This window comes from Carassius auratus, chromosome 22 (assembly GCF_003368295.1).
Source record: "Carassius auratus strain Wakin chromosome 22, ASM336829v1, whole genome shotgun sequence".
NCBI classification, from domain to species: domain Eukaryota; kingdom Metazoa; phylum Chordata; class Actinopteri; order Cypriniformes; family Cyprinidae; genus Carassius; species Carassius auratus.
This window is the reverse complement of record NC_039264.1, coordinates 7,480,645-7,490,132: the sequence shown is the minus strand read 5'-3', so window position 1 is coordinate 7,490,132 and position 9,488 is coordinate 7,480,645. Positions and strand designations below refer to the sequence as shown.

Genomic DNA, 9,488 nt, shown 5'->3' with positions numbered 1-9,488 from the left:
TTTGTTTGCTTGTTTTTACATTTTGAAAATATTCTCCTTTAGTCAGTCATTTACTTCATCAGCAGGAACAGTGGTGTGCACAAGGGGGAGCTGGGGGGGGGGCCGAGCCCCTGCCCCTTTGAGGTCCGACGCTAAAGTGCCCTCGCGGTCCTGTCTGCCCCCAGTCTGCCCTTTTTACTGAGTGTAGGATATGATGATTTTTTATCTTGGATGATAAAAATGTCTCCACAATCTGCTTTTGAAGAAATATTATATTGTGCTGCAGCACACATTCTATCAGCTGCAGTTCTGGAGCCACCGAGACAACATACTGCGACACAAGTTACAGCACATTAACATCAGTGTAAACTCAGCGAGTTTACTCTCACGCCACACACATTTACAAAACAACATTTTTTGGCATCTGCTTTAAAGCCTTGCTGGTTATTTAAATGTTTAATTTGTGTGCTTTTCTGACGTACGGTTTTCCACACATAGCATAGCACGAAAACCAAAAAGCCCATCAAACTGATCCTGATTACAGAACTAAGTAATTTCTTTTATGCCAATACTGTCAAAACACACAAGGATTATATATTAACTCAGTTGGATATGTCTAAAATGGAAGTACACAACTAAAAGAAACAGATGCATGTCTGTAGATGAGATGTGTGCAGGTCTTAAAGGGACAGTAGCCTACATGCTGCCCTGTGAATTAAAGAGATAGTTCACTCTTATATTTTATTTCTGTCATTATTTACTAACTCACATGCTGTCCCAAACCTGCATTAACTTCTTTCTTGTGCTGAACACAAAAGAAGACATTTTGAAGAAACTGTGTAACCAAACAGTTGCTGGTCCACATTGACTTTGATAGTAAAAAAAAAAAAAAAAAAAAAAAAAACTCTTGAAGTCACTGTGAATAGAGTTTATGTTTAGCAGAAGAAAAAACTCATTCAGGTGTAAAACAACTTTTGAGTGAGTACACGAGGTATAAAAAACAAAACACTATTTGAATTTTTGGGTGAATTATCAGAATCAGAATGATTCCTTTAACATTAATAATAATAATAACAACAATAATAATAACAATGTTTAATGTAAAACTCCAAACACAGAGAGAAAAAACACTCAATACTCTTGACTGCAAAACTTCAATACAGTTGCTTTAACAATAAATGTATGTATATATATCAATGTACATACTGTTTTATTCTTATATTTGTTAATTATTTTTTTTTAATGCTCCTGCTAAATACGCCTATTGTACCTGAAAATAAAACACTTTATTATATGTGTAGAATATTTGCGTTTGCAATGTGTATCTTTGTTCTCCTTTTTTAATAACAAAGAAAACATTTATACAAAGATTTATATATTTACTGATGCACTTTGGACTAAATATCCGCCATACCTTTTCATATTTTGTTACCTTAAAAGGCTATATAATAGGGAAATCAGTTTTGGCTGGGATGCTCAAAAAGCTTGCAAAATAGAAAAACCAACATGACAAAGAATTGTGATAAAATCATGATACATATATATATATAAAATGATTTGTTATATTTGTATCATATTGCCCACCACTATAGCCGAGGGGGAGCAAACCTATACAGACTCCAAACCCCTGTCACCGGTCTGTGATTGTGCTCTCGTAATGCCATTTTGCCCCTGCACCTCGGGATGTCTGTGAACGCCACTGAGCAGGGCCACCTGAAACACAAACCAACAGCTGCTGGGGAACTTTCAGTTAAACACTAGAAGACTTTACTACTGTACATCAACAAACATCCAGGACTCATGACACAATTACTCTGATTTCAGTGTAAAATTCTCTTTACTGTCCCTTTAAATGAAAGTATCAAAATTATAAATGATGTTACATAGTTTTTTTAGGCAGCTTCAGCCTCAGACAGATTTAAGGATGTCCTGTGTCCCTCAAAACAATGTCTTTATTATCTAACGATATTCTCCTGATGATTTTTTTTTTAAATAAATGGTACAAGTAACTGATGTTTCAGTCACACACACACACACACACAAATATTTAAAACCGTGTCTACAAATGCGTCAAGCTGTCATCTTTTGTGATTTACAACAATACACATTTGAAAATCTGAAGTATTTTTGCACCACATCTGAGTTTTTAATGCTTGAATTGTTGTATTGCCATTTTTTATTTCTATTTACTTTATTTGGGAGTTGTGACCATGGCAGTACATCATTGGTGAATATTTGCTTATGTGGCAATAAAAATAAAGAACAATAAAGTTTTCATAGTGTACATTTATGTTACACCCTACAATAAGAACATAATTAAAAGAACCATTATCTTCCCACATCATCAGCTGTATGAAATACTTACATGCTGTGGTGCTCTTCTAGATCTCATTGGGCGACAGTAAATCAAACCAGCAATCAGAGCTGCGGCTGCAAGCAGAACAACAACTATTCCTGCTACAGCAGCTGAAGATAACCCTGAATCTGAAACCGATAAAGACAGAGAGTTGGCTACGTTCACATGCAACCAAATAATCCATTTGTTATCGGATTGATGGCTCAATCTGACTGAAAAGCCTTTGTGTAAACCCCTTTATCGATCAGAATGAAATTTAGATCAGATTGAAGGGGTTGGTTATTCCCTTCCAATACGATTGAGAGTGCATGTAAACACTCAATCAGTTTGAACCAGGAAACTGAAAGAACTGCGCATGTGCAATGACAAAGAAATAAAGTAAAGATGCATGATGCATGGAAGGAGTGGCTCTTCCTTTTTTAATAAAGTGTTGCATAAATGCGTGCCCTCTCATTATTAAACTCTCCTTTCACTGTGGAGCAGGACACTCATCCACAAGCGATCCATTTATTTATTTTTTTTCCTCAAAGAAACAGCATTGAATGACTGAATTATACACTCACCAATGACATTAACACTGATTCTCTTCTCTCTGGTGATACTTAAACTGCTGCTGCTACTGATCTTCAGTTTATATTCTCCAGAGTCTGTGTTTGTGATGTTCATGATGGTCAGAGATCCAGTCTGATGATCCAGTTTCAGTCTGTCTCTGAATCTCTCTTCATCATCTTTACACTGAACATCTGTACAGGTTTTATTGGGATCACCAGTAATTCGAGCGATGAGAGTGTCATTAAAAAACCATGTCAACACATCATTTGGTTTTCTTCTTTCACCAGAATCTAAAGTGACAGATTCTCCCTCGTTTGTCTTCACTTCATCTCGTTCAGCAGCAGGAACACCTGAAACACAAACCAACAGCTGCTGGAATTAATAAAAAACTCCACATGAATGAACTGTGAAGATGAATAAGCAACAAGCCCTTTCCTGACTTGATATACATACACATATATTAAATATATTAATAACTCACTTTTGACATTAACATTGAAGGCTTTTTCAATGCTGCTGGTGATACCGATGATCTTCAGTTTATATTCTCCAGAGTCAGTGTTTGTGATGTTCATGATGGTCAGAGATCCAGTCTGATGATCCAGCTTCAGTCTGTCTCTGAATCTCTCAGTCCCTTCATTACACTGAACATCTGTACAGATAAAACTGAGATCTCCACTGATCTGAGCGATGCGAGTGTCACTGAAATACCATTTAATATCTTCTTGTTGGTTTGTGTCAACACCAGTGTGAAAAATGACTGAATCTCCCTCCATCACTGACACCGACAGTTTATCTGATCCAACACCAGATGCAACTGAAGAAAAAAGAATATATAAACAATACAACACTGCTACAATATTCTATATTGTCTATATCTATATCATGAAGATTTTGAGTGGAGAAACATTACTAGATTCATAAAAATGTTTTCTATATTTATGTGCCATGTATATATCCATCCATCCATCCATCCATCATCTTCCGCTTATCCGGGGCCGGGTCGCGGGGGCAACAGCCTAAGCAGAGACGCCCAGACTTCCCTCTCCCTAGCCACTTCCTCCAGCTCTTCCGGGGGGACCCCGAGGCGTTCCCAGGCCAGCCGGGAGACATAGTCCCTCCAGCGTGTCCTAGGTCTTCCCCGGGGCCTCCTCCCGGTGAGACGTGCCTGGAACACCTCCCTGGGAAGGCGTCCAGGAGGCATCCGAAATAGATGCCCGAGCCACCTCAGCTGGCTCCTCTCGATGTGGAGGAGCAACGGCTCTACTCTGAGCTCCTCCCGAGTGACCGAGCTTCTCACCCTATCTCTAAGGGAGCGCCCAGCCACCCGACGGAGAAAGCTCATTTCGGCCGCCTGTATCCGGGATCTTGTCCTTTCGGTCATGACCCACAGCTCATGACCATAGGTGAGAGTAGGAACGTAGATTGACCGGTAAATCGAGAGCTTTGCCTTACAGCTCAGCTCCTTCTTCACCACGACAGACCGGTACAGCGACCGCATTACTACAGAAGCTGCACCGATCCGTCTGTCAATCTCACGTTCCATCCTTCCCTCACTCGTGAACATGACTCCAAGATACCTGAACTCCTCCACTTGAGGCAGGAACTCTCCACCAACCTGAAGTGGGCAATCCACCCTTTTCCGACTGAGAACCATGGCCTCGGACTTGGAGGTGCTGATTCTCATCCCAGCCGATTCACACTCGGCTGGAAACCGTCCCAATGCACACTGAAGGTCCTGGTCTGAGGATGCCAACACGACAACATCATCCGCAAAAAGCAGCGACGAAATCGTATGGTCCCCAAACCGGACACTAGAAATTCTGTCCATAAAAATTATGAACAGAACCGGTGACAAAGGGGAGCCCTGCCGGAGTCCAACATGCACCGGGAACAGGTCTGACTTACTGCCGGCAATGCGAACCAAGCTCTTGCTCCGGTCGTACAGGGACCGAACATCCCTAAGTAGGGAGCCGCCGACCCCATACTCCCGGAGCACCCTCCACAGGATGTCGCGAGGAACACGGTCGAATGCCTTCTCCAAGTCCACAAAACACATGTGGACTGGTTGGGGAAACTCCCATGAACCCTCCAGCACCCTGGAAAGGGTATAGAGCTGGTCCAGTGTTCCACGACCGGGACGAAAACCACACTGTTCCTCCTGGATCCGAGGTTCCACTATCGGCCGAATTCTCCTCTCCAGAACCCTGGCATAGACTTTTCCAGGGAGGCTGAGAAGTGTGATCCCCCTATAGTTGGAACACACTCTCCGGTCCCCCTTCTTGAAAAGAGGGACCACCACCCCGGTCTGCCAGTCCAGAGGTACTGTCCCCAACCGCCATGCGATGTTGCAGAGGCGTGCCAGCCAAGACAGCCCCACAACATCCAGAGACTTTAGGTACTCGGGGCGGATCTCGTCCACCCCCGGTGCCTTGCCACCGAGGAGCTTTTTAACTACCTCGATGACTTCAGCCCGGGTGATGGACGAGTGCCCCCCCGAGTCCCCAGCCACTGCTTCCTCAACGGAACACAAGTCGGTGGGATTGAGAAGATCCTCGAAGTATTCCTTCCACCGCCCGACGATATCCCCAGTTGAGGTCAACAGGTGCCCATCTCTACTGTAAACAGTGTTGGTAGGGCACTGCTTCCCCCTCCTGAGGCGTCGAACAGTTTGCCAGAATCTCTTCGAGGCCAACCGATAGTCCTTCTCCATGGCCTCACCGAACTCCTCCCAGGCCCGAGTTTTTGCCTCCACGACTACCCGGGCTGCAGTCCGCTTGGCCTGCCGGTACCTGTCAGCTGCCTCCGGAGTCCCACAAGCCATCCAGGCCCGATAGGACTCCTTCTTCAGCTTGACAGCATCCCTTACTTCCGGTGTCCACCACCGGGTTCGGGGATTGCCGCCTCGACAGGCACCGGAGACCTTACGGCCACAGCTCCGAGCAGCCGCAGCGACAATGGAGGTGGAGAACATGGTCCACTCGGACTCAATTTCTCCAGACTCCCTCGGGATCCGGTCGAAGCTCTGCCGGAGGTGGGAGTTGAAGATCTCTCTGACAGGGGGCTCGGCCAAACGTTCCCAACAGACCCTCACAGTACGTTTGGGTCTGCCGAGTCTGTCCAGCTTCCTCCCCCGCCATCGGATCCAACTCACCACCAGGTGGTGATCAGTTGACAGCTCCGCCCCTCTCTTCACCCGAGTGTCCAAGACATATGGCCGAAGGTCTGATGACACGACCACAAAGTCGATCATCGACCTCCGGCCAAGGGTGTCCTGGTGCCACGTGCACTGGTGGACACCCTTATGCTTGAACATGGTGTTCGTTATGGACAAACCGTGGTTAGCACAGAAATCCAATAACAGAACACCGCTCGGATTCAGGTCAGGGGGGCCGTTCCTCCCAATCACGCCCCTCCAGGTGTCACTGTCACTGCCCACGTGAGCGTTGAAGTCCCCCAGTAGAACGACGGAGTCTCCAGTCGGAGCACTTTCCAGCACCCCTCCCAGAGACTCCAAGAAGGCCGGGTAGTCCGCACTGCCGTTCGGCCCGTAGGCACAAACGACAGTGAGAGACCTATCCCCGACTCGAAGGCGCAGGGAAGCGACCCTCTCGTTCACCGGGGTAAACTCCAACACATGGCGGCTGAGCTGGGGGGCTATTAGCAAACCCACTCCAGCCCTCCGCCTCTCACCATGGGCAACTCCAGAGTGGTAGAGAGTCCAGCCTCTCTCAAGAAGTGTGGTTCCAGAGCCCAAGCTGTTCGTTGAAGTGAGCCCGACTATCTCTAGTCGGTACCTCTCGACCTCCCGCACAAGCTCAGGCTCCTTCCCCGCCAACGAGGTGACATTCCACGTCCCTAAAGCCAGATTCCGTGTCCAGAGATCGGGTCGTCGGGGGTCTCGCCTTCGACTGTCGCCCGATCCTCTATGCACCGGCCCCTTACGCTCCCTCCTGCAGGTGGTGAGCCCACAGGAGGGCGGCCCCACGTCACTCCTTCGGGCTAAGCCCGGCCGGACCTCATGGGGGAAGGCCCGGCCACCAGGCGCTCGCATACGAGCCCCAACCCCGGGCCTGGCTCCAGGGTGGGGCCCCGGCTGCGCCATGCCGGGCGACGTCACAGTCCTTGATTTTAATTTTGCCATAAGGGGTTTTATGAACTGTTCTTAGTCTGGCCCGTCACCAAGGACCTGTTTGCCTTGGGAGACCCTACCAGGAGCATATAGCCCCAGACAACATAGCTCCCAGGATCATTCGGGTACTCAAACCTCTCCACCACGATAAGGTGACAGTTCAAGGAGAGGTATATATTTTTAGCCCTTTATGTGCCATGTATATATATATATATATATATATATATATATATATATATATATATAAAGCCTATTTTTTCCCATGTAGCCTAAATAATATATTTAGGCTTTGCTCCGTTTATGTAAAGTCTATCAACATTTACTGACGGTATGATGCCATGTTATGTTTTTATATTACAATTCCGTTGAAACTGATCTAAACTGCATTTCAGCTGTTAGGTTCCTTTTTTATCATTAACACATTACACAATTTATGTTTCTCTGGCAGGCGCTGTTGTCGCCTCAACCTCAATCTGACGCTGGGTCATTCCTGGTATGCATTAACATTTGGCATTTTGACATGATTTTTATGTTGTTTTTTGTTGTTTTTTTTGTTTGTTTTTGCATTCTACCAAAATAGTGACATGTTTTGGTCAAGCTCGGGCACTCACAAAGCTATAATTATGGGTAGATTGTTCAGACACTAGAAATTTTAATATTCCACCCTGTAAGGGACATACAGATAGTTTTCACAACATGTAAATAATGCACATTTTAAACAATAAAATTGTTTGGAGTTCAAGGTCTTTATAAGGGATCTGTATCTGAGTCTACAGTTGTCCTGGTCTCCGCTGTCTTTCAGGGATGTAGAGGTCCTTTCTAGGTGCTGATCCACCATCTGGTCTGGATACGTACTGGATCCGGGTGACTGCAGTGACCCTCTGATCTGGATGCAGACTGGATCTGGTGGCTACGGTGACCTCGGAATAAGAAAGAAACAGATTAACATTAGCGTAGATGCCATTCTTCTAATGATGTAGCAACTCCATCGGGTGTTATGGGAAATGTTCCCGTTTCCGGTTTACCTAATTAATGCAGCCTAAAAATACTTTTGAAATGTATTAGTGTGCTATGTGTGAGACAGGTTAAAGAGATGGGTATTTAGTCTAGGTTTAAACTGCAAGAGTGTTTTAAATATTTTAAAATCTATACAGTGTTTAATAGGGAGCCAGTGCAGTGTTGACAGAACCGGGCTAATATCGTCATACTTCCTGGTTCTAGTAAGAACTCTTGCTGCTGCATTTTGGGGTAACTGGAGTGGCAGAAAAACCACCCAATAAAGCATTACAATAATCTAACCTTTTGGTCATAAACGCATGGATTAACATTTCTGCATTTGACATTGAGATCATAGGTCATAATTTAGATAATTTAGAAAAAAAAACAAATGCTAAAAACATGGCTTCCTAAGGAGAGATTGCACACGTAGGTTCCTAACTGATGACGAAGAATTGACAGAGCAGCCATCATGTCATATGCCGCTATTCCACCAAAAACACCTGGAACATTTGTACCAGGAACTTTTTCCCCCCAGGAACTTTTTTTACACCAGACCTGTTGCTTTCTGCGTTTCCACCGCTATCTGAAGTACCGGGAAGATAATGCAAATAGTCTGGTGAAGTAGGTCTGTGCACATTTCTCAATACAAATATGCTGATTTATGACTTGCATCCTCGGTAGTTCATACTTTGCGCATTCGTCTCAGGAGTGTGATGTCCGTGATGACACAAAACCGGTAATTCTGCAAACAGCAGCATATTTGATAACATCAGTCATCTCGTCTTGGCTACTGCAATTTTTTGTATATTTACAATAAAACAAATTTTGATGTCAAATGCCACTGCCTCGTTTTCATTTAAACATAATTATAGCTGCAGAAATGTACTTAGTTTAGGGAAATGTGCATATATACAGCCATTATAAAGAAAAAGAATATTATATCAATTTGTCTTTTTTTATTTTCATTTAAACATAAATTGAATACAGACCAAAGATTACTAGTTAGATTTACCCCGGACAAATTATATTTTATGTTTAACCACTAAAGAGACATCAGCACCAGCGGCAAATATCGGAAGGACTAGCCGAGGTGGGACTGCTCTCGGCGGATAAATGATCACCGAGCCCCCGATGTTCGCGTGGAGCTCAACGTCTCCAAAATCAGAGAGAAACATTTTTAAATAGGCACTGTCTTTATAAATAAACCACAGATTTGAGTTTTAAACAACTACACTCTCGACTGAAATACTTTACATTTCATGACACAATAAGAGTGATGATCCGAATGATCTGAATAAATGGTGGTTGAGATCACAATGCTGCATGAACTCAACCAATCAGCTTTTTTAGCGCCCAAGCCCTGCCCACGAAAGTTCCGGAACTTTGAAAATGTACTACCTCGCCAGCAGGGACTTTCTTTTACACAGAACTTTTAGTTCCTGGTTCCTGCGGTGGAAAAACACCTAGTAC

General features: G+C 44.4%; 1 protein-coding gene across 3 annotated transcripts in view; it reads right to left on the bottom strand.

Moving 5' to 3' along the window:
* Positions 1–1,097: 1,097 nt before the first annotated feature.
* The window catches only part of LOC113039559 (uncharacterized), a 32,216-nt gene continuing 23,825 nt past the window's right edge, over positions 1,098–9,488 (bottom strand). For 2 of the 3 annotated variants that reach the window (XM_026197468.1, XM_026197467.1), the window contains 4 exons: positions 3,369–3,704; positions 2,899–3,237; positions 2,345–2,463; positions 1,099–1,692 (listed from right to left, as the gene is read on the bottom strand). In XM_026197468.1, the coding sequence (XP_026053253.1) occupies positions 1,588–1,692; positions 2,345–2,463; positions 2,899–3,237; positions 3,369–3,704 (899 nt within the window). In that variant the 3' untranslated portion in view covers positions 1,099–1,587. Of the gene's footprint in view, positions 1,693–2,344; positions 2,464–2,898; positions 3,238–3,368; positions 3,705–9,488 lie in introns of all 3 variants that reach the window. The other variant, XM_026197466.1, reaches the window with a different exon arrangement.